The sequence below is a fragment of the Stegostoma tigrinum genome, chromosome 8 (assembly GCF_030684315.1).
Source record: "Stegostoma tigrinum isolate sSteTig4 chromosome 8, sSteTig4.hap1, whole genome shotgun sequence".
Lineage (NCBI taxonomy): Eukaryota > Metazoa > Chordata > Chondrichthyes > Orectolobiformes > Stegostomatidae > Stegostoma > Stegostoma tigrinum.
In genome coordinates this window covers 63,520,010-63,546,401 of record NC_081361.1, presented here as the reverse complement: position 1 = coordinate 63,546,401, position 26,392 = coordinate 63,520,010, and the positions used below count along the sequence as shown (strand labels likewise).

Here is a 26,392-nt window from a genome sequence, read left to right as displayed (position 1 = left end):
CATTGTCCACAAAATGGCTAATGTTCATTTAGCCTCTGGGCAATTAATTAAGTGATTTTATTTTCTGGACAACGGCAAATTTCTGTTGTTATCAGAGAGAACGTCGGCATTATCCCTTAACCGACTCCGAATAACCATTAGAACAAATAACACAACGAAACCAACTAATGAAATTTAGCGGTATGAAGGTCGCAACACTGCTGCTGGCAGCTTTAGCCGCCCAGTCGCTGGCAGAGCCGATAATCTATCTGAAGGAAGAGTTTGCGGATGGCGGTAAGTGGCAGATTATGTGTTTCAGACAAGAGGTCAAAGGCAACGGGAAGGCGGGATACACATCTTTCTCTGGCAAACTTCATGATGAGCGTCCGACCCAGTTATTCCCTGGCCGTTCGCAAAATTGTGACAAATCCCTAATTCGTTATTCCTCACCCTGTCATTCCCCACCACCCGAAAAAAAATAGACTTCTCAGGAGACTTGGAAATAACGAGATGCGACTTTATAAGTGGAATCTTCGTGAAAACGATGTGTGAATTGACTTTCAGACAGCGTTTGATAAAAGTACCAAATAATCATAAAGACCATGCGATTAAAGGGACACCAGTAACATCGTTACAAAGTTGGCCATTGCGTAGTGAACAGTTGTTTTTCAGACTGGCATTGAGTATAGTGATGTTGCTATCAGGACTTTTTTTGGTTTACAGTCACAACCTGACTTTGATAAAGAGGGCATCATTTCAAAGTTTGCAGGTAATATAAAAATTTCAAATACTGATTGATGACGTAAAATGCAGACTGGTAAATTAACTGAGAAATGCAGAGAAGTATAAAATTGTATATTTTGGTAACTAATATCGGTAATAATGGACCTGAAACTGTCAGGATGATGTAAAATCACATCAATTCAACGCTGTTATTCTGTAAGGAAATATGCCATACTTAACTCAATGTGTTATTCCAAATCCACACAATTTAACTGAACAGTCCTCTGAAATGACCTAGCAAATCTACCAATTTTATTAAGTTTCTGCAAGATGTATTATGACAATAAAGATAGAAGACCCATTCGACATTGACCGAAGTTATGGAAGTGCCAATGTTGGACTGGGGTGGACAAGGTCAGAAGCCACATGACACATACAAATTGTAGTCCAATCGATGAAATCTCAAGCCTTTGGAGCGCTACTTCTTCACCACTTCGCCTGATGAAAGAGCATTGTTCCGAAAGCTTGTGATTTCAAATAAATTTATTGGACTATAACCCACTGTTGTTCTAACACTGACCTAGGCACCTGATATTACAAATCAACCCTGCAAAGTGCTCAGCCTAACGTCTGAAAGCAAGCACAAAAAAGCAAAATGTTCTGCAGACTAATTCTTACGATTGCAGTTAATATTGCTACTTGACAATGGAAAATTGCCCCAAGATATCCTGTCCTTAGGTTGCAGGGTAAATCCAAAACAGCCAATTACCACCTTAGCTATCTACTCTTGATCACCAGTAAAGTGATGTTTAAAGTAAGATTAATTACCAACTGATAATTGCACAGCAATAATTTGCTTACTAATGCCCAGTTTGGGTTCAGGAGACTTGGTGAGCAATTGCAGTATTTAGTTCTATTTGCAATTCCACATATAATGAAGCAGTCCACGCCTATGTGCTTCAACACCTTGATAGTTACTCAAAGGGGTGAAAGCAAGTGAGTGGGTTTTGTTGAATATCTCTACCAAAGAACTTCCCAGCCAGCACCACCCTTTGCTGTCACCTTGTACAATTTCTTCCATTTTTCGCTTATCAGTCAGCAACAATGCTATAATATTAAGGGACAATATTTCAAGTTATTAATGAGTAATTCAAAAAGAATGACATCAGATTATTAGAGATTAAAATCAAAGGTCACTGTTGGACAATAGGCCCTAAGATATAGGACCCAGTTAGGCCATTCAGCCCTTCAAGTCTGTTCTGCTGTTCGATCATGACTGGCATATTTCTCAACCCCATTCTTCTGCCTTCTTTTCGTAACCTTACTAATCAAAATGTATCTATCTCTGTCTTGGAAGCACTCAATGACTTGGCCTTCATGACCTTCTATACAATGAGTTCTACAGATTCAATATCCTTTGGCAGAAGAAATTCCTCCTCATCTCAATTCTAAAGGGTCTTCCCTTCACTCTGAGGCTGTTCCTAATGTTCTTAATATCTCCTGTAGTAGAAGCATCCTCTCCATGTCCACTCTATCCAGGCCTCTCAGTATTCTGTAAGTTTCAATGAGTTCTCCCACTCCTCCAAAACTCCATCGTGTACAGAACCAAAGTCATCATATGACAAGCCCTTCATTCCCAGGATTATTCTTGTTGGCTCCCTCTGGACCCCTTCCAATGCCAGCACATCCTTCCGTAAAAACAGAGCCAAAACCTGCTCATGATATTCTAAATGTGCTCTGACTAGAGTCTTATACAGCCTCAAAAGTGCATCCCTGCTCTTGTATTCTAACCCTCTTGAAATGAATGTTCGGAATATATTTTGCATTCCTGGCAGCCAACTGAATCTACATATTAACCCTAGGAGAAGTAGGAGGGAACTAGGGCTCCTAAGTCCTTTTGTGTTTCAAAGTTCCAAAGCCTTTCCCCATTTACAAAGTTCTGTTCTTCCTATCAAAATGAATAACCTCACAATTTCCCACATTGCATTCCGTCTGCCACTTGGTCCATTCTTTTAGCCTGTCTAAGTCCTTCTGCAGCCTCCCTGCCTCCTCAACATTACCTTCCCTTCCACCTATCTTGTATTATCTGCAAAATTAATGACAATACCTTCAGTTACTTCGTCCAGATCATTAATGTATAACATGAATAGCTGTGGTCCAAAAACTGACCCCTATGGAACTCCACTCATCAAAGTTTACCATCCTGACAAGGATCCCTCTATCCCTATTCTCTGCCTTCTGCCAGTCAGCCAACTCTCTGCCTATGTCAGTACCATGCCTCTAAAACCGTGGACTCTTATTTAGCAGCCTCCTTTGCAGCACCTTGTCAAAGGTCTTCTGGAAATCCAAATAGATCACATCCATTGGCTCTCCTAAGAAAATATATTGGTAGACTTTTATGACAAATTTGCTGAATAATCTTGGGAGTGACGTATTTTGCTGACAATTAATTTACGATTTTATTCATCCACATAAAGTCACAAAATACAGACCCTTTTGCTGAACTCATCATTGTCATAGAATCCCAACAGCGTGAAAGAAGGCCATTTGACCCATCAAGTCCACACAAACCCTCCAAAGAGCATCCCAGCCAGACCCACCCCATCTATATCTATAACCCAGTAGTTCCCATGGCCAATCCATCTAGCCTGCATAATTTTTTTAAGTATGGCAAATCCGCACATCTTTTGACTATGGGAGGAAGCCAGAACACAGGAGAAAAGCCACACAGACAGAGGGAGAATGTGCAAACTCCACACAGACAGTCACGCAAGGCTGGAATTGAAACCAGGTCCCTAGTATTGGGAGACAACAGTGCTAACCACTGAACCACCATGCTGACCAGGTTTTCTAAACTGAACTAGTCCCACATGCCTGGGTTTGGCCCATATCCCTCTGAACCAAATGTCTTTTAAATATTGTAACAGTTCCTGCATCCACCACTTCCTCCTTAAACCTATGGCCTCAAGTTTTGAACTCCCCTACTATGGGGAATATACCTTATCTATGCCCCTCAGGATTTTATGAACCTCTATATGGTCATCCTTCAACTGACTACATTCCAAGGAAAAAAATTCCAGTGTAGCCAGCCTCTCCTTATAACTCAAACCTGCCAGTCCCAGTGACATGCTTGTAAATCTTCTCTGCATCCTTTCCAATTTAGTAATATCCTTCCTATAGCAGGGCAATCAGAACTGTTTGCACACTCCAGATGTGGCCTCACCAAAGTTCTGTAGAGCTGCAACACGACATCCGAATGTCTAATGAAGGCATGTGTGCCAAATGCCTTCTTAACCACCCTCTCGACCTGTAATACCACATTCAAGGACAATGTAGCTGAACCCCTCGGTCTCTGCTCAACAGCACTATTCAAGGCCACTAGGATTAGCTCTCTCAGTCCTGCCCTTGTTTATCAAAGTACAACACCTGCTTTTATTTAAATCAAACACCATCTGCCATTCCTCTGCCCAGTGGTCCAGCTGATCAAGATCCCATTGTACTCTTAGATAACCTTTCTCACTGTCGACTATACCACCAATTTTGGTGTCATCTAGAACATAGAACATAGAACATGACAGCACAGTACAGGCCCTTCGGCCCTTGATGTTGTGCCGACCTGTCATAGCGATCTCAAGCCCATCTAACCTACACTATTCCATGTACGTCCATATGCTTATCCAATGACGACTTAAATGTAAATCTGCAACTTACGAATCATGCTTTTTATATTCTTATCCAAATCATCTATATAAATGATGCACAACGGTAGATCCAGCCGGTGCCTGCAGAACACTGCTGGTCACAGGCCTTCAGTCTGAGAAACAACCCTCTACCATGACCTCCTGTCCCGACTGTCAAACCAATTTTGATTCCAATCAGCTAGCTCTCCCTGGATCCATGTGATCTAACTTTACTCACCTGTCTATTATGCGGAACCTGATCAGAAGCCTCGCTAAAATCCATGTAATCAACATCGACCGCTCTACTTTTGTTTATCTTCTTAGACACAACCTCAAAAAACTCTTATCAAATGTGTGAGACACAGTTTCCCAAACACAAAGCCATGTTGACTATCCTTAATCAGTCCATGCCTCTCCAAATGCACGTAAATTCTCCCCAGCAACTAACTCACCAGTGACGTTGGATTCACCAATCTAGAATTCCCAGGCTCTTCTTTGCAGCCTTTCTTAACACCTCACCTGTGGCTGTAGGTGATTTAAATATCTCTGCTAGGGGCCTCGCAAATTCTTCCTTAGCTGCCCACAGTGTCCTAGGATACACTTAGGTCCCAGGGATCTAACAGTCTTTATGAGTTTATGAGCACATTTATGATCACATCTTCTTCTGTAATGTGGACTGTTTTCATAGAACATTGAACACAGAACGGTACGGCGCAGAACAGGCCCTTCGGCCCTTGATGTTGCGCCAACCTGTGAACTAATCTAAGCCCATCCCCCTACACTATCCCATCATCATCCATCTGCTGATCTAAGGACTGTCTAAATGCCCCTAATGTGGCTGAGTTAACTAGATTGGCAGGCAGGGCATTCCTTGCCCTTACCACTCTCTGAATGAAGAACCTGCCTCTGACATCTGTCTTAAATCTATCACCCCTCGATTTGTAGCTGTGCCCCCTCGTACAAGCTGACGTCATCATCCTTGGAAAAAGACTCTCACTGTCCACCCTATCTAATCCTCTGATCATCTTGTATGTCTCTATTAAATCCCCTCTTAGTCTTCTTCTCTCCAATGAGAACAGACCCAAGTCCCTCAGCCTTTCTTCATAAGGACTTCGCTCCAGACCAGGCAACATCCTGGTAAATCTCCTCTGCACCTTTTCCAATGCTTCCACATCCTTCCTGTAATGGGGCGACCAGAACTGCACCCAATATGTCAAGTGAGGCCGCATTAACGTTTTGTACAGACATCAAGACATCACTATTTATTTCCCCAAGTTCCCGTGCTTCCATGTCTTTCTCCACAGTAAATACTGACACAAAATATTTGTTTCACTATCTGCTGTAGTTCCACACATAGGTGGCCTCATTAATATTTAAGGAGCCCTATTCTCTCCCTAGTTGCTCTTTTGCCCTTAATGTACTTGTAGAATCTCTTTGGATTCTCCTTAACCTTATCTGCCAAAGCCATCTCTTTTCCCCTATTTGCCTTCCTGATTTCCTTCTTAAAAATGCTTCTCACCCCCAAACTCCTCAAGGGATTCACTTGATCCCAATTGTACATAGCTGACGTAAGACTCCTTTTTTCTCAACCATAACCTCAATATCACCAGTCATCCAGTGTTATCCACTCTTATCAGCCTTGCCCTTCACTCGTAACAGGAATGTACTGTCTCTGAACTCCCATTATCTCACTTTTGAAAGAATTAGGTCATGTAACCTGTCTTGAAAGAGTCGAAGGCATGACATCTCATCAAAGGAGCTTATTCCTTCCAAATGCAATGTTATTGCCCTGTAACCAGCAAATTTGTTTAGCAAAGTGTTTTATATATTTGCCCATTCAAAGCCTTACAAATTATTATGGATAACAGATCATTTATAATTTTGTAAGATCAAAAATGTAAGTGTATTATAGTGTTTCACTTTAATTTGTTGCAGCTCTAATCTGGTTTCAGATATTTTATCTCAATCAAGTAATAATTTATATATAATTTTAAAAGAATTTTGAGATTAATTTCTGTATTTTCTGGACAGATGCTTGGGAAAACAGATGGATAGAATCAAAACACAGGTCTGACTATGGTAAATTCATACTGCATGCTGGAAAATTCTATGGTGATTCTGAGAAGGACAAAGGTAAACACTGAAAACAGACTAAGCGGAAACAAATTACATTAACCCAGCTTCCTGACCTCACTCCAGGTTTCCTCTGTCATTTTCCTCTCCCCACCCACAAAGAGCAAAGTTTTCTAGTAAAACCTTACTTCTGCAATAATTCTTCAGGAAATCTTTGTTCTGTATCCAGATTCATCTGTCATAGCTCTCCTTCCCGTCTTAATAGTTTTTAAAAAATTTTTTAATGTATTCACTTTCCTAAAAAATATCCTAAACCACTTATTTTTGTTCGTCTTTAAGTTTGCTGCTTTTCCCAATATACTTCAATCAAGTTTACTTCCTGAATCATGAAGCTGGTCAATTTGAATATTTCCTTTCTTCCTCTTGTACTTCATTTATTCATTTTATTTATTCTTCATTTTTGTGTTAATATCAATTTAATCTACTTCCACACTATCTACTTTCACTTTCTAATTGCTTTTATTTGTCCTGCCTTTTCTTTCCTAGTTTAAACACCTCTTCCCTCCCCTATTTCATTTATTTTTGCAGTTCATTAGCTTACTTCCAACTTGGATGTAGTGTATCTTTGTTCCCCAGAGCAAGTGCCATTGTAACACATTAAGGAAATTATTTTCCTGATATCACTTCTTTAGCCACATGGTGGTTCTTAGTCTTCTATTCTTCCCTCTTCTAGAACATAACTCGGAGCAGAATAGCAGTTCAGCCCCTTGAGCGTGCTTCACCATTTAATATAATAATGGTTGATCTCGTCTCAACCTCAATTCTACTTTCCTGCCCATCCTCATAACACTTAACCCTTTAAGCCACTTCGAAGCAAAAATATGTCTGACTCCTCCTTAAATTTACTCAGTGTCCCAGTGTCTGCTGCACTCTGGAGCAGTGAATCCCGGAGATAGAAGTAATTCCTCTTCACCTCTGTATTAAAGCTAGTACCTCTTACTTGGAAAAATATGATCTCTCAGTCCAGGTTGCCCCACAAGGGGAAACATTCATTCTATGCCTACTTTGTCAACCCCCTTTAGCATTTATTTACCTCAGTTAGATCTCCTGTCATTCTCCCAAACTCAAGTGAGTACAGGCCTAACTTACTGAATCTCTCTTCATCAGAACAGCTTTTCATCTTTGGAATTAACCTAGTTAACCTTCTGTGAGCTGATTCCAATGCAATTATGCCTTTTCTGAAGTCAGCACATGATGGAGATTTAAACTAGAGAAATCTGTTCGAGAAAACATTTCCTAAATTCATTTTGCAAAATATCATAGAACCCCTACAGTGTGGAAAGAGGCCCTTTAGCCCACCAAGCCCACACTGAACCTCAGAGCATCCCACCCAGACCCATCCCTCTATAATCCACCTAACCTATACCTCCCTGAACATTGTGGGCAATTTAGCATGGCCAATCAACCTAACCTGCCGATCCTTGGACTGTGGGAGGAAACCAGGACACCCAGAGGAAACACACGCAAACATTGTAATGCCTTTTCCATACCTTTGGATCTAACATGGATCACATGGGCTGTTCTTTTTGAAAACTTTTCCAGCTTTTCTGAAATTCTGAAATATTCCTTGCCCTGACACGTGGAAAGCAGTAAGATTTGGAATATTCAATTTTAGAATGGTAACACCCATCAATTTTAAAAAGTTTTATTTTTTTCAGTGAAAATATCAAGTGCAATAGATGTCTCAGAGTGGCTATTTTACTTATACATCCTTGTGTTAAATTTTTGATCTGCTGTTTATACTATCTGAAAATTTACTTCTTCTCACAGGAATCCAAACAAGTCAGGATGCCAAATTCTATGCAAGATCAATCAAATTTGAAGAATTCAACAATGAAGGACAAACATTAGTCATACAATACACTGTAAAACATGAACAAAATATTGACTGTGGTGGGGGATATATTAAGCTTTTTCCTGCTAATCTCAACCAAGAAGATATGTCTGGAAATTCTCCTTATTATATAATGTTTGGTAAGTAGTGACCACAAATCAATTCATATTGGCACCATTGTAAAATGGCACCATTTACTATGTCATTGAAAAATATGTTAAGCCTGTCAAACAATAGTGCAACTATGAAAATTGATCATACACCCTTCATTGGAACATTACGGCTTTAAGGAAGATCAATGGAAAGGAATAAGATCATTTATTTTGGGAACAGTTTGTAAAACTACTAAGTTATATTTTTCACTACCTTCAATTTAGTATTAATCTAACATTAGAAAATCTGTGACAATTTAGTTTATAAAGATATTTGTACATATGGCATTTCCACACTTGGTACTGGAATTTCCCACAATGCCGTATTCCAAAGTCCCAACATTAATTGGTGCTGAAATTTTCTGCCAGTCACAACCATGTATCAGAATGTGAACATCCACATAATTGACTGAGAGTTTGATTGCATTCAGGTCATGGGTATTAACTTGGACATTCACTTTTGCGATATGTAGGAACAGACTGAAACTACGGTAGTTGTGTTTCAAGGTACATGCTTGTTTGCGTTGTGTTTCTCTGTAAATAAAAACTTATATAGGTGTACATAACAGACTCCAGTTCTATCTTACAATGCTTAACTATCTGAAATAAATCAGTTAGAGCCTAATGCAAGAACGAGGCTCATATCTGATTCCATCTAATTATTAAGGGCACAAATAAATTCAGTAATCATGACTAATGCTCATTAAGTAATTGTATTTGTGAAAGCTTTTCAAAGTAACTTATTCTCGTGCAATTAAAATCATTATGAAACAGTACTAAGCCCATGTCTTGGGACAAAATAATACCATAAATATACTATGAAATTAGATGCAGCACCATGGTCCATGTTTCATATCTTGGAAACTCGAGTTTCATGCCTCGTTTTTGAAAATTGCTAATACAGCAAACTTTTCAGTTGATCCTTTTTCACAACTTTGTTAAAGATAATAATAATATTTAAAGCAGTGAAATAGATAACCAGACCTCCAAGTTAGAATTTCCTTCAGAGTTTGATCGTAAATTTTAATGTCATTATATTCCTCAGGTCCCGATATTTGTGGACCAGAAATGAAAAAAGTTCATGTGATCTTCAGCTACAGAGGAAAAAACCATTTGATTAAAAAAGATATTAGATGCAAGGTAATTTTTTTTTCAAACAACATCAAACACAAGCTTGACAACATACTTTTAATCTCGAGTAGATAAGTTGAACAAGTACAAGAGCACAGGAATGTTAGAAATGGAAACAGGGGTGAAGCAAGCAGCCTAGATAACAAAGTGTGAAGCTGGATGAACACAGCAAGCCAAGCAGCATCTCAGGAGCACAAAAGCTGACTTTTCGGGCCTAGACCCTTCATCAGAGGGTCTTATTACCTTGGATTCTCTGGCATCTGCAGTTCCCATGATCTCTGAAGCATGCAGCCTGTCATGTTTGCACACTATTCACAGATTATGACTGGTTTGTGTTTCAACTCCACTTCTTTTGCCTACTCTTCTATCCGCTGATTCCTTGAGAAACTATTAGCCGTCAATGTCTTCAATGATCGAAGATCCATAACCCTCTCATGTAGAGAGTTTCACTGATTCAAAAGCCTTTAAGTGAAAAAGTTTGGTCCTATCCATGATTGCCCCGATATTCTATGATTGTATCCTTGTGCTTCCAATTCCCTGACTGGCATAGACAATCTCTCGGCATCTACACTGTGAACCCTTTCAGAATCTTTAATGTTGTAGTAAGGTTGTCTCCCATACTTTTAAACTTCAGAGAATATAGGCCCCATTTATTTAGACTTTCATTGTCGGAAAACCTTTCATTCTAAGAATAAATTTAGTGAAATCTTCAATGTACCACCTCAAAGGCAGGTATGTTCTTTCTTAAATGTAGAGAGCAAAACGGCATAATACTCCAGATGTCGGATCACAAGTTGTATAACTGGAGCAAGTCTTCTTTATTCCTGTACTCTATTTCCTTTGCAATGAAGTCCAGCATGCCTTTTGCCTTCCTAATTGTATGCTCTACCTCTATGCTAACTTTCTGCACTCTGTTTATGAATTCATTAGGTCTCTCTGAATAACACCATTTCAAAATTTCATACATATCAAAAATATTATTCTTTTCTGTTGCTCTGACCAAAGTGAAAAGCTTCACAGCTGCCCGCAATATATTCTACCTGTGACCCTATTATCTACACTCTTACCTATATATGTTGTCTGTACCTATATAATATGTTTGCAGTTTCTACATATCCTCCCCACAACTTACCTTTCCACATAGCTTTGGTTTCATCAGTAACCATAGATAGATTACTCATTGGCTCTTCAGCCAAGACATCAGGATAAATTATAAATATCTGAGGTCCCAAAGTTAACCCTCATGGCAGTCTACTAATCGGAGTTTGCTGGTGTCAAAATGCCGTGTCTATGCCCACTCTTTGCCCCCATTTTAACAAATCCCCTATCCATGTCAGTACCTTGCCCCCAATTCCATGTGCTTTATCTCACCTATTTAAAACATCTTATTGCATGTCTTTTGGAAATCCAGGTATACTGCATTTACTGATCGTCCTTTCTCAACCCAACTAGTTCATCCTCAAAAAATTCCACGAATATGTTGGAGAAATCTACCCTCAAGATGACATAAAATGTATGATAATGAATTGTCAACCCATTTATCAACTTGACCTATTCCTTTTCATTGAATTCACTGTAAATAAAACAGCGATTGGAATGTAAAAGGACTACCATTTGTTACAACCGAGGCAAATTTAATTCCAATTATTCTTTACACACTTGGTGATGCATGTTATTTAAGCCTTGGATTAGTGTGCTATTAACCAATTTAATGTGTTTGTTTAACTACTTGCTAGAATTATATACTGAGAATCTTTCCTATTGTAGGATGAAGATGTGCCAAGAATGGAACTTCATTTGCATACCTCATTTTTGCTTAAAATGTAAATAACAATTTTAAATGTCACACCTCAAGTGGAAGTTGAGCCATAATATTTGTTTCTGGACAAGATGTTTTGTTCATGATCGCAATACTCTTATTGAAAACAATAGGGTCGCTTGACAAAGTAACATTTTATTGATAAAGTGTCAAGGATTATATCAGCATGAACATTTCTGTCCTGCAATTTGCCAGGCTATTGCAGGGTGGTTATGTGCCTGTTATGAAAAAAATCAATTAAGTTAAACACTTTGAACCAAGTATGCAGCAGTGTAGCTAAACATCTTCTATAATTGAAACAGTGAGCAGAATCTTCCCAGCCTCTGCATGACATGGGTAATGGTAGGTCAGTTGGGAAAATATGGTGAAATCAGAAGAAATTAGATTCTTACGTCAAAAAGTCCAGATATGCAACAAATTTTTGAATTGTGAAATGAGAATCTCGTTAGAGCATTGCAAGAATCTTTTTAGCACACATTTGCATGCTATTTGTATCAAATTCCACCTCACATATATGCAATTTTCTATTCTTGAACATGCTGACTAGCAACTACATAACAAAAATTCCCAACATGTAAAACAGAATAAGTACGTGGCAGTTCCAGGTGCTGCTTGCTTCCCTGCGCCTCCATCTTGGACAGGAGATACCAACATCGCAGGTTAAGGTACATGGGCAGCGACTGCCTGCACCCTCATGGAAGGAATTGGCATTAACCAAGGATAGGCCTCATTGGGTCATCATGTCACATCTCTGTTTCACTTACAGTACAGTTTGTCACTTTAAATGCTGCATCTTGGAGTGGCTTGGCACCTTTCTTGGTTGTGCCATTGCACAGGGACAAATATCCATCACTTGAATAAATCAGGATGCATCTTCGTTCCTTGTTTGCACTGTTCATGCTCAATGAATCACTTTGGACCTACTTGGATCATCGCATCTTTGCCTTGCCTTTTTGCACTTTGCCACCTTATTCCGAATTTAAAAGCTTGCAGACCTTCTGACTTGCTTTGCTGTTTAGTGATGACATAAAGCCAGAGAGCTTGTCATGGTTGTTAGCAGTGATCAGTCAAGAGACTGAACATATTGCCGTATGACGCTGGTGCTATAGCAGTGTTATATCTACACTTTGTCCTAGCAGCTTACATGGGAAGCATGTTGCATGTGCTTCAACCAAATAGTCATATCTCAAAGATGAAGGAGAATAGTTCTTAGTCACTCCAAACAAGAAAAGAGACTTCAATCAGGAGGAACCAGCACAGTAGCTCACAGGATGCACCTGACTATAATCCAGGGTCTTGGACATGATCAGCCAGCTGCTTAGTGCATCCAGGAGGTCTGCATGTCTGCAGTCTGGGGAGTGGGCAATGATCAGTCCTGCAGTGCCAGTTACACCAATCTGTGGATTAGCAGGACGTCAGTCAGGAAGCTGTACAAATAGAGCCATAGACTAATACAGCATGGAAAGAGTCCCTTCAGCCCAAACTGGTCCATGCTGACCATGGTGTCTTCCCAGCTAGTTCCAATTACCCACATTTGGTCCCTAACCCTTGAAACCCTTCCCACCCATGTACCTATCCAAACATTTTTAAAATGTTGCTCAAGCACTGTTTCTGGCAGCCCGTTCCACATATGCACTACTTCCTGTGTGAAGAAGTTTGCCCTTCAGGTCCTGACTAAATCTTTCCCCTCTTACCTTAAACCGATGTCCTGTAATTTTCAATTCCCCATCCATGGGAAAAAGACTGAATGCATTCATCCTGTCTGTGCCCCTCATGATTTTATGCACCTCAGTAAGATCACTCCTCATTCTCCTACGTTCCAAGGAATAAAGTCCTATCCTGGCCAACTTCTCGCGATCACTCAGGCCTACTACTCCTGGCAACTTCCTCTTAAATCTTCTTTGCACACTTTCCAGTTTAAGTAGGTCACTCTGTTATAGGAGACAAAAACTGTAGACAATTCACCAATGAGTTATCCAATTGTAACATAACATCCCTACTCCTATACTCAATGCCTTGACCGATGAAGACCATCATGTGAAATGCCACCTTCACCACCCTGTCTACCCAAGATGCTGCTTTCAACGAACTATGTGCTTGTACACCTAGGTCAATCTGTTCCACAACACCCCTCAGGACCTTGCCATTGACTGTGCAAGTCCTAGCTTGGTTTTATTTTCCAAAGTGCAACACCTTGCACTGATGTGCATTGAATTGTATTTGCCAATCCTTAGCCCACTTCCCTGTCTGATCAAGATCCCTCTGTAATTTTTGATAACCTTCCTCACTAATAATGCTATCTCCTAATTTTGTATCATACACAAACTTAGTAATCACATTTTGTACGTTCGCATCCGGATCACTTATGTAAGTAACAAAAGTCCCAGCACCGACCCATGTAGCACACCACTCATTACAGGCCTCCAGTCCGAGAAAGAACCTTCAACCATCACCCTCTGCTTCCAACCATTGAGCCAATTTTGAGTCCAATTAACTAGCTTTCCCTGGATCCCATGGCTGTAAATTGGGAGAGGCGAATGTGCAGCGTGACCTGGGCGTCCTTGTGCACCAGGCACAGAAGGTAAGCATGCAGGTAGAGCAGACGGTAAAGAAGGCAAATGGAATGTTGACCTTCATTGTGAGAGGTTTTGAGTACAGAGCCGGGGGTGTGTTGATGCAGTTGTACATGTCCTTGGTGCAACCACACCTGGAATATTGTGTGCAATTTTGTTCTCATTTTCTGAGGAAGGACACGCTTCCTCCTGAGGGAGTGCGGTGAAGGTTTACCAGGCTGTTTTGGGGATGGCCGGTCGGATGTAAGAGGTGAAATTTGATTAGGTTGAGATTATTTTTGCTAGAGTTCAAACGAATGAGGGAGGATCTCATAGAGACAAATAAAATTCTAACAGGACTGGACAGGTTGATGCAGGGAAGATGTTCCTAATGGTGGGTGTGTCCAGAATTCAGGATATACGATTTAGGACAGAAACGAGGAGACATTTCCTCACCCAAAGAGTGGTGAGCCTTTGGAATTCATTACCATTGGAAGTAGTTGATGCCAACACTGAATCTATTCAAGAGGCAACTAGATATAGCACTTGACGTGAATGGGATCCAAGGTTATGGGGTGAAAGCAGGATTATACTATTGAGATGGACAATCAACCCGAATCATGACGAATGGCAGAGTAGGATTGAAAGGCAGAATAACCTCCTCCTGCTCCTATCTTTGATGTTTCTATGACCAAATGTTCATGATTAGCCTGCTGTGCAGGACCTTGTCAGTGGCCTTACTAAAGTCCACATAGGCAACATCCACTACCCTACCCTATCTATTCTCTTGGTTACCTCCTTGAAAAGCTGTAAAAGGTTTGACAGACATGACTTCCCGCACACAAATCCAAGCTGATTATCCTTAATCAAACTTTGCTTATCCAAATCTTGGTTGATCTTGTCCCTCAGTATTCTCTTAATTAAATTGCCTACCACTGATGTCAGGCTCACTGGCCTGAAGTTCCCTGGCTTGTCTTTGCTATCTTTCTTAAACAATGGAACAACATTAGTCTTTGGATATCAGACAGGAGGCTAGTCATTCATTACTCAGGGCTATATCATCAAGTTAGTCAGGTAGGTGTGCCACAATCAGTTCTGTGGTCCATCCATTGAAAATCAAGACATGTTATTGGGGCCGCGGTGGCAGTGGAGAATGTAGGGAAGTCAACGGTGGGGGTGTGGGAGGCACATGCTGGAATAATAATTGTGTAGGTGGAAACCTAACATAAATGGGTGAGAGACCATAGAGTTGGGAGAGCACAGTATATTGTGTGAGGGGGAGCGAGGAGGATGTCTTTGATGGTCACCACAATCCAGCTTTGATGGGTGTCAATGCATCATGATATCTGCGTAAAGAAAGGAGGTGACCAGTTAAATAAATGGGTTGGCTGGGAATATGGGGAAGATCAAAGCCAATGCAATTGACAGAGAGGGCAAGGAAGAGGAGAAAGTGAGAATTTGTGTGCACACCTAGACTTAGAGGCTGTTCCTGTGAGCCTGTGAAGTACAGTTATAGTTTCCTTCCATCATGCCATAAACAAGAAGTGCACAATGGAGATGAAAATGACTATCACACCTGGAGTGGCCAAAGAAAGTGTCTGATTCTGTGAGGGAGGGGCTTCATTTTTGTGCGATGCCTTAAACAGACAATGAGACAGCACAGGTTAAAGTCATCAGTTTTCCAAAATGCTGTATGTGGACTTCTGCACTTTGAATTAGTGTGTCAACTAAAAATCTTGGCTTTAGCACTATTCACCACACTATTCAACACCACAAATCAATCCCATTAATGGCTGTGAGGTGAAAGCAATGTCTTGCACCTTGGAAAGATTCATCCTATTTGCCTAAGTAGCAAACACCTGCATATAGTGCTGAAACTCTACTCTTTACACTTCGAATTTTAAAATGGTCATAACATCATCCCATAGCAATGCTGCCTTTCATGAGTATCATGAGGACTGAGTGTGGGGGATTGTTCCTCATTACAGCACATGCACAAACATGTTTGAGGAACAGACATTTGAATCAGGACAATAACATACAAATGTCCTTATAGAGGCATCCTTGTTGGGGGCCTCGTTGTCCAAATGTTCCAGGGATGCTGATTCAAATGTTAGGTGCACTGGAACCACTGAATGATCACATTGCACAGTAGCTGCTTTGTTTCCCTCTGCCAACTATAATCTCATTTTACCTGTCCTTAGTGGATCCAGCCACAGAACCTGTTGTGGTCTCTGTGGCTAGTGGACTGAGAGCATTCACGTGAGGTGATAACCAACACAGACATTTGGAAGCCCAAGACATATAGAAATGACCCCCTACTGCAGAACCTCCAACTATAATGTCAAAATGATGCAGTAAAGACAGAGGAAAGCCTCAACTTCCCATGTTCCATGGAATGTTGTGCAGATAAGAGAGGGGCAAGGATGCTATCTGTTGTCTAAATGTGAAGGTCAGAGTGCATTGTCATGCTGCCCAGAGTAACTGTGATGTGTAACCTTTTACCGCTTGGGTCACTGAGGGTCAGAGAATTGCTCCTCCATGTTTCCATGCAGTTCATATCTGGGGCATCAAACTGGCACTGTTCAGACAACTGGTAGATGCTCTGGTATATAGGATGATGAAACAGATCACAGAACCACAACATTATGTTGAGGAAGAACATATGGACATTCAAACGAAAAGCACCTTTAGCATCTTGCGGTGCAGCAGCATTGGCCTCAGCAACCCATCAGGACTACTGTATGAACTCGTTCAAAGGAACTGAGTTATGTTAATCATTTCTGGCTGACTGTAAATATTTTTATGCTACTGACGCCAGTATTCCTGATGTAATCCCAACTGCCATTCACAGTGTGTTGCTGCACTGAGTATGACTGAGAAAAGAATGTTGGCTCTCCACTTCATCGACAGGGACCTAGACACCCTTGTGGATGAGGGTCTGGACAGGAGGATATCTTATCTCCTCAGGACCATTAGAGGAGACCACGATACCGGATCCTGCTGCTCTGTCTGAAGTTGCCACCTGATTAAGTGTGATATCTACCTCCTTGAGAAATGTCCATCAACACTGGAAGAAATTTAATGACCTTCTATACTCCACAAGGATAAGTCCCACCATCTTCTCTCAATTATCTCACATCATTCTCACTCTGCTTGTGAAGCCTCGTCCAGCCAAGGATTGTGGTCTACCACTCTCATTGACATCAGCTGCAGCATTTCTCCTTATTCCCTCTGAATGACAGTGACAGCCTTTGACATCAACCAAGTATGACAGTAAGGAATCCTCGCAAAATGGGAATCAAAGGGCATCAGGAGGCAAACCTTTCGGTGGTTGGAGTCATACCTGGCTCATAGGAAGATAGTCATGGTTGTTGGAGGTCAGTTATTTCAGCTCCATGACACCTCTGCAGGAGCTCCTCAAGATAGTGTCCTTGGCCCAACCATCTTCAGCTTCTTTATCAATGACCTTGCCTCTGTCATAAGGTCAGAAGTGGGGATGTTCGCCGATGCTCAGCAACTCCTCAGAAACCAAAGCAGTCTATGTTCAAATGCAACAAGATCTGGACAATATCCAGGCTTGGGCTGACAAGTGGCAAGTAATATTCATACAACATGAATGCAAGGCGATGAACATCGCCAATAAGAGACAAGCTATTCACTGCCCCTTGACATTCAATGGTTTTACCATCACTGAATCCTCCACTGTCAATAGCCGGAGGTATTAACATTGACCAGAAACTCAGATGGACTGACCACATTAACACTGACTAGAAGAGGCAGTCAGAGTCTAGGAATACAGCAGTGAGTAACTCACTTCCTAACTTCTTAAAGCCTGTCCACCATCTACAAGGCACAAATCAGGAGTGTGATGGAATTGTCCCCATTTGCTTGGATGAGTACAGCTCCAACAACACTCAAGAAGCTTGACACCATCCAGGACAAAACAGCTCACTTGATTAGCATCACATTCACAAGCATTCATTCCCTCCACCATCGATGCTTAGTGGCAGCAGTGTGTACTATTGACAAGATGCACCACAGAAATTCACCAAATTTCTGACTGCACCTTTCAACTTCATCACCACTTCCATCTAGGAGGACAGGGGTAGCAGATACATCAGAACATCACCACCTTAAATTTCTTGTCCAAGCCACTCACCATCCTGATGTGGAAATATAGCACCTTTCTTTCGCTGTCGCTGTGTCAAAATCCTGGAATTCCCTTGTTAACGGTATTGTAGGTCAACCCACAGTGGGTCAACTGCAGCAGTTGAAGAGGGTGACGCGCCATCACTTTCTCAAGGGCAACTCGGAATGGGCAATAAATGCTGGCGAGCCAGCAATTCCCACAACCCACAAATGAATGTTAAAAGAAACCTGTTCGCTCACTTGGGAGACCTCATCAATGTCCCCCACCTGCAGCAACACGAACAGCTGTGCCAGCCACTTTTATCTCACTCAGTACCTTCTTTAGTTTCATTTCCAGAGAATCTAGCCCCCAGTAAGGCCCGGAAGAGCTAAGCTGGGTGGTGGGTGTCCAAGATTTATCTCCCACCCCCTCTCCATTGGGAGAGAAGTCTTGCCTGACTGAGAGACTTAAGAGACTGTTTTTATGTCCATACCAAGACACCCATGTCTCAGCTGTCAACTAAGATTTATTGTCAAGTGCTGCACTGCGACACCATTGCCACTACTGTGAATGTGATGTAAACATGCCAAGCTTCTCCCTCAGTTTTATAATGCCTTCCCCCTCTTGTCTCTTGCTGGCACCAACTGCATCAACAGGTCTCTATCTGAAGAGACCAGCCCCTCAATGGGTGCCGCCGCACAGTGGCTCAGCGGTTAGCACTGCAGCCTCACAGCACCAGGGACCCAGGTTCGATTCCAGCCTCGGGTGACTGACTGTGTGGAGTTTGCACATTCTCCCCGTGTCTGCGTGAGTTTCCTCCGGGTGCTCTGGCTTCCTCGCACAGTCCAAAAATGTGCAGGCTAGGTGGATCGGCCATGCTAAATTGCCCATAGTGTTCAGGGGTGTGTGGATTGTAGGGGGATGGGTCTGGGTGGGATGCTCCAAGGGGCGGTGTGGACTTGTTGGGCCGAAGGGTCTGCTTCCACACTGTAGGGAATCTAATCTAAAAAAAAATCAATACATCATCTTTTCCTCCACTGCTGAAGAATCCACAGATCCCTCATGTGGTAACAGTCATTTTCTACTTTGATTGCACGCTGCCAATTTGGGTGACTACAGAATCACAAGATGTAGGAGCACAAATAAGCTATTCCATCAAGTCTGCTCTGCCATCGAAGATCATGGCTGATTTAATAATCCTCAATTTTAGTTTCCTTTTCCCATAACCCCTGATTAAAAATCTTGAGTATCTCAGTCTTGAATATGCGTAAAGATCCATCCTTGACAACCCTCTGCAGTAAAGAATTTTCCTGATTGACTACCTTCTGAGAAGAAATCCCTCCTTATCTCTACTTTAAATATGTCACCCCTAATTCTGAGATTATGCCTCCTGGGTCTTAGACTTTCCTACAAAGGAAAACAAGCTCTCTACCTCTTCAAATCCCCTAAGAATCTTATCAATTTCAGTAAAGTCAGCTCTCATTCCAATCAGTGTAGAGCCAAACTACTCAACTTCTCCTCATAAGACAGTCCTTCCATGCATGATATCAACCTAGTGAACCTTCTCTGGACTGCCTCTAATGCCAGTATATCTTTCTTTCTATAAGGAGTCCACTGCTCTTCACTGTATTCCTGTGGTTTGACCGATGCCTTGTACAGTGTTAGCAAGACCTCCATACATTTATATTCCATTCTCTTTGAAATAAAGGCTAATATTCCATTTGCTTTCCCACTTATATGCTGAACTTGGTACTAGCTTTTTGTAATTCATTCACAAGGTCTCCAAATCCCGCTGTACTGTTGCTTTCTGCAGTCTTTTTCTATTTAAATAATATTCACCTCTATTTTTCCAACCAAAAGCTCAGTTAGCTCTGTTTAGGTCTGTTGACTGGATGGCTGGTTTGCACTGCATAAATGCTGCCACACTGCATGGGCTTAATTTCTGCACTGGCTGAGGTTACCATGAAGGATTCTCCTTTTGAACCTTTCCCCTCACCTGATGTGAAGTGACATTTCCACCCAATTCTTTTAATTGAACTGCCCAACTCTTTACCTGCTGAACCTCAGGCACGTAGCTTAGTTATGCCAAATATTGTGATGCACTGCTTGCTTCATCAAAATGGTGCCTGTCAATTACAACTCTACTCCTTGGTATCCCTTCCCCTTCCATGCCCTATGAGTGCTGACTCTTGCACGTTGAGTTGTTCTGCATCCCAGTATTCTTCCTCTAATCCTCACAATAGTTTTCTCCAGTGTCCCCCGCACAGCAGTGGCTGCTGATACCCCCTTTTACCTTAAGACTGTAGCTCACGTTCCAGGGCAATTTGGACAGAAAGCACTGACAGATGAGTGACTAGATCTCTGAATTCTGTGTAGCTCCCTCAATGTCTTACCGCCAATCCCCTGATCAATTGAACTAGATATGTGGACTAACTGTGGTCCACTGCCCAGACTGTACAAGTACAGACTTCTTGAGCCTGGACACCCCAAGCAGCTGACAGTTTCCAAGCCTCTTGACAAGTATTGAACTGGCATCCTTGATAACTGTACCATTCACCCCTCATGAACTGCAGTCCACCTTGACATGACTGAAAACTACTCCCCTTCGACTTTGAGACAGGCAATTTGGTTGAAGCATATGCAGTGCAAATCATCTTTTTCTCCATCTCTGAAAAAGAAGCCACAGATTCCTCATGTTGTGACAACCATTTTCCACTTTGATTACGCACTTGCAATTTGGGTGACCACAGGACCATAAGATGTAGGAGCAGAAGATGCTGGCATGTGTTGCGGGGTCTAACGTTGACATAACATGGTGCCATACAGCAACAGTCCGCCCTTTGTCTGAATATCGCTGACCAAGATGATTGCCTGCCTGGCTTTTTGTCTGCCTAAAAGGGAAGGCAAGACAGAAATGCTGTGAGGCTGATCTTTTTAATAAATCAGCAATAAAGGAAAAGAGAAATACTGTCAGCATCCAAAAAGGCACAAGTGAGTGACCACCAAAAGTCCTGAAATGCACTGTGCTCTTATCCATGTTCCTGCCTGCAAAGAGGCTTGGCAACCACATCACAGGTGACAGTGCACTCCAAGTACACAAGTGAAATGGAGAACTTTATTCTAAGTGAGTGGGTGATGTACCATATGATAATGTGGTGGTGCTGGTGCAAGTCTAATACCAAACTCCATGGTAAAAACGGTGTAGGCGATCACTGCTAGCTTGGATGCAGCCTGCAGAAGCAAGCAGCAAGCTAGAGCTTCAGATAGAACCCAGACTCTCTTGTTGGGAATTGTCTCTGTCCAGTTAATCTGTGTCCAATGGGAGAAAAGCAGATCCATATAAATGAGGAGAAAATAGGTTGCCAGGAAGGTATTTTGTGTATTTTGATTAGGCCAAAGTCATTCTTAGGGACTTGCTTAAAAAAATCTGTTCATAAGAAGTGCCTCCTAAACTGACATTGAAATGGGACTTTTTTTCAAGGAAGATGGTGAATAACTCCACGTTGATCCTTGCAGTTGCCTCCATTGACACATCAATTTTACACATTGTATATATATTGAAGCACATTTCTCACACTATTCGATAGGAAATTAAACTAAGAAGTGGAATGGTGGCTAGGATTTTTGTGATGAATAAACTAGAATAAACTTAGCTTATCTTTTCAAGTTTTAGTATTTTTGTTATTTCTGTATTTGGTAAATAATTTGCTGCTAGAATAGATTGTTTTGTGAGAATTTTTTTTGTAATGTAATGTAATGTGTTTGCAACTAGCATCTTTATGGTTTGCATGTCATCAGTCCACTTATTAGCGTATTGTGTTCCACATCTATGTTGGAATCTAAGCCAAACCAATAGAATGAACTAAACTCTTGTTGGTTAAAGGGTTCTATGCAAAATAAATTTTAGCCATGTCCCTGCCCGTTTGCTATTTAATGAAGTCTAAGATTCTCAACTTGCATTCTTTCTTGGAACTTTGCTTAAAATTGACTCTCTGGTGAATCAAAGTTTAATCAGTTCTGTTAGGTCATTTTCAGATACATTCCTTTGAGCGTGTCAATTAAGTCACAATTGATTTCTACCGAAAAGTTTTTAACTTGCATTTTCAAGATGTAATAGAATCTGCATACATTCCAGTTATGTTTGCATTTGCTTTGGCAAATAGTATGAAGAAGTGGAAGAACTTGTAAGATGATTAACAGACTCTTTTCATGGCTAAACCAAGTATCTCGTAGGATATGTAGCTATGCCTGCCTCTTCATAGAATATGTGGAACAATCCCTCTTCTGCAGTTACATTGGCACCATCTGTTACCTCTTCTTCTGCCGCAGGCGCAACAAGGCCCCCTCCACTGACATACTCATCCGTTTGAGGGAACTTGTCCTTATTCCTCCCACTACCTCTAAACTAAAGCGGTGGCAATGGACAACCACATAGGTCCCAACTATGCCTGTCTGTTCGTAGGATATGTGGAACAGCCCCTCTTCAACAACTACACTGGCACCATCCCTCACTTCTTCCTCTGCGACATGAATGACTGTATCGGTGCTGCCTCGCGCTCCCATGACGATCTTGAACAGTTCATCAATGTTATTAACACCTTTCATCCCAACCACAAATTCACCTAGACCATCTCTGACACCTCCCTCCCCTTCCTGGACCTCTCCATCTCAACCTCCAGTAACCATCTCAGCACCAACATCTATTTCAAACCTACTGACTCCCAAAGCTACCTTGACAACACCTCCTGTCACCCACCCACCTGCAAAAATGTGATCCCATATTTCTAATTCCTCCGCCTCCACCACATCTACTCCCAAGATGGAGCGTTCCATTCCTGGATATCACAGATGCCCTCCTCAAGGACTGTAACTTCTCCCCCTAAGCACAAAGTCAGTGACTGATTCGCAAAGATTCTGTGCACTATAGTCAATAGTCCCTTGCAAACCATTTTAACTCCCCCCTCCCATTCCCTCAGTGAAATGTCCATCCTGTGCCTACTCCAGTGTCACAATGACACCACACATAAACTGGAAGAACAACACCCTATATTCCACCTCAAGAGTTTACAGCCCGATGGCCACAAGATAGAATTCACCAGTTTTAAAATATCCCACCCCCAGCCTCGTTCCATGTCCAACCCTCCCTCTCATCCCCACCTCCTTGACCTGATACAACCTGTCCATCTTTCTCACCTATCTGCCCCACCCTTCCCATCAACTATCTCCACAACCCCGTACCTGCATCCACCTATCACCACCCCACTTACTTTCTCCCAGTCATACCCCCCCATTTATTTCCGAGCTCCCTTCCCCCTCCCCAGTCCTGATGAAAGATATAAACCCGAAACATTGACTTCCCTGCTCCTCTGATGCTGCCTGACCTGCTGTGTTCCTCCAGCACATCGCTGTATTGACTATGACTCCAGCTTCTACAGTTCACGCTATCTCCGACTATCTTTATACTAGACAATAGGGTATTTAGTCCTATACAAGAAGATGGTGTCATTAGCTCATATGGGCCAAACCATGAGGAGAGCGACCGACCTCCACTAGTTGTAAGTATTTTGTTGGACCTCAACACAGAATTCATAGCTGGTACTTTGAATGTATGAAAGAACCTGATTTTTACATTTAAGGAAGTGAAGTTTGATTGTTGAACAAGTCATGTCTTTGTTTGAATTGAAGTAACATTTTGCTCATAGGCCGATGAGTACACTCATCTCTACACCCTAATAGTTCATTCTAATAACACGTATGAAGTGAAGATTGATAATGAAAAAGTTGAATTTGGGACTTTGGAAGATGACTGGGACCTACTACCTCCAAAAACAATAAAGGATCCAAACGCTAAGAAACCAGAAAACTGGGATGATCGGGAGAAGATTGATGACCCAGATGACGTGAAACCAAAAGTAAGTGTGCATCACCAATCCTGAACAATTTAAATAATTTAAAAGTATCTTTGTGGTAAATTTTGAAAATTAACATGCGTACATCTAACAGGATTCTAGTGAGTAGGTCATTCAACTATTGAATGCTGTAGCTGGTAAGTGTGGCACAGTCTCTCTAAGCACAGCTTAGAAATGCTGGATTCTGTGTATGAATAAGCACAGTATAACTTAAAGAAACCTCCAAACCAGTTTGTTTACTGAGACTAAACTTTCACAAAATATTTCCTTGGTCTCTCAGGTTTTGGAGTAGAATTGTAGCTCAGGTTGTGGATGTTGAGGTTGGTTGGCTTGTCAAGTTGGTTTCTTGTTTCGCAGACATTTCATTGCCAGGCTGGGGAACATCCTCAGTGCAGCCTCTGATGAAGTGTCGGTGTGTTCTCCCATCTGGTTTTTAAACTCTGGGGTCCATTGAGATGGATTGCCTCATTTCCGGTTTTCCTTCATAATGGAATGTCTATGGGGTCGAGTTCAATCTGTCTATTAATAGCATTCATCATGGAATGCCAGGCTTCGAGGAATTCTCATGCCTGTCTCTATCTAGCTTGTCCCAGGATTTTGGTGTTGTCCCAGTCAAAATGGTGGCTCTCCTTGTCCATGTGGATTGAGATGAGTGAGTACTAGTCATGTCTTTTTGTAGCCAATTAATGTTCATGTACTCTTGTTGTTAGTTTCTTTCCTGTGTGTCCAATATAGTGTTTCTCACGGTCACTGCGGAGGATCTTGTAGATGACATTGATCCTGTCCAGGGCAGGGAATGGGTCTTCACTTCAGGCGCACAGTTGTCGTAGGGTTGACGTGGGTTTGTGTGCCACTCTCATGTCCAGCGGTTATCGGAGTCTTGTGGTGAGTTCTGAGATAATGGGAACTGCAGATGCTGGAGAATCCAAGATAACAAAGTGTGGAGCTGGATGAACACAGCAGGCCAAGCAGCATCTCAGGAGCACAAAAGCTGATGTTCCGGGCCGAGACCCTTCATCAGCTCTGGGTCTAGGCCCAAAACGTCAGCTTTTGTGCTCCTGAGATGCTGTTTGGCCTGCTGTGTTCATCCAGCTCCACACTTTGTTATTGTGGTGAGTTCTGATGTGTTCCTGATGTAGGGTAGTGTGATGAGTGTGTCGGGACATGTAGTATCTTTCTGATGTTGTTCTTGTAGGCATCTTCTGACCCAGTTCGACTGGGACAACACCAAAATCCTGGGGCAAGCTAGGCAGAGACAGGCACGAGAATTCCTAGAAGACTGGCACTCCATGAAGCATACTATTAATAAACTTATTGAACTCGACCCCATATACATTCTGCTACGAAGGAAAACCGGAAAGTGAGGCAATCAACAGACCCCAGAGTTCAAAAACCAGGCAGGAGAACATACCGACGCTTCGTCAGTGCTGCGCTGAGGGTATTATCCAGCATGGTCGCGAAACATCTGCGAAACAAGAAACCAGCTCGGCGAGCCAACCAACCTCAATATTTCTTTGGTCTTTTCTAAGAGTACCTCTGTGATTTCAGATGAATGAGGGGGAATCTCAGAGACTTATAAAATTCTAACAGGCCTGGACAGGTCAGATGCAGGGAGGATGCTCCTGATGGTGGGTGTGTCCATAGCTAAGGTCATAGTATGAGGATCCAGGGTCAATGATTTAGGAGGGAGATGGGGAGATATTTCTTCACCCAAAAATTGGTGACCCTGTGGAATTCATTACCACAGGAAGTAGTTGATGCCAAAACATTGAATGCTTTCAATAGGCGACTAGATATAGCACTTGGGGTGAATGGGATCAAAGGTTATGGGGAGAAAGCAGGATTAGGCGATTGAGGTGGACAATCAGCCATGATTGTGAAAAATAACAGAGCAGGCTTGAAGGGCCAAATGGCCTCCTCCGGCTCCTACTTCTATCTTTCTATTTCTAAGTATTATATCTGGCACTACCTTGATTTAAAAATTCTTGTTCTCAAATCTCCCAGTTGCCTTCCATAACTCTTCCAGCTTAACAATTATCTGAGATTTCCGTTCCTCTAACTCCGACCTCTTTTGCATCTCAATTACTTTTGCCTCACAATTAGTGGCCATGCCTTGGACTCTGGAAACACCTCTGCAAAGATAATTTTTTCAAATTTCTTTCTAATTTTCCTCTCCCTCCAACCACCCCTAAACAAATTGAGGACTGGGACAAGCCAGAAACCATTCCAGATCCTAACGTCAAGAAACCAATTGACTGGGATGAAGAGATGGATGGAGAATGGGAGCCTCCTATGATTCATAATCCAGAATACAAGGTGAATTTCAAAAACATTGTATTTCTTTATTT

The 26,392-nt window shown here is 41.8% G+C and overlaps 1 protein-coding gene across 1 annotated transcript in view; it reads left to right on the top strand.

The window, feature by feature from the left end:
- The window catches only part of LOC125456325 (calreticulin), a 49,239-nt gene continuing 22,847 nt past the window's right edge, over positions 1 to 26,392 (top strand). Inside the window, exons 1-6 of the mRNA XM_048539358.2 lie at positions 1 to 273; positions 6,414 to 6,515; positions 8,286 to 8,489; positions 9,547 to 9,641; positions 23,838 to 24,047; positions 26,247 to 26,360. Coding sequence (XP_048395315.1) covers positions 168 to 273; positions 6,414 to 6,515; positions 8,286 to 8,489; positions 9,547 to 9,641; positions 23,838 to 24,047; positions 26,247 to 26,360 — 831 coding nt within the window. The 5' untranslated portion in view covers positions 1 to 167. The remainder of the gene's footprint in view (positions 274 to 6,413; positions 6,516 to 8,285; positions 8,490 to 9,546; positions 9,642 to 23,837; positions 24,048 to 26,246; positions 26,361 to 26,392) is intronic.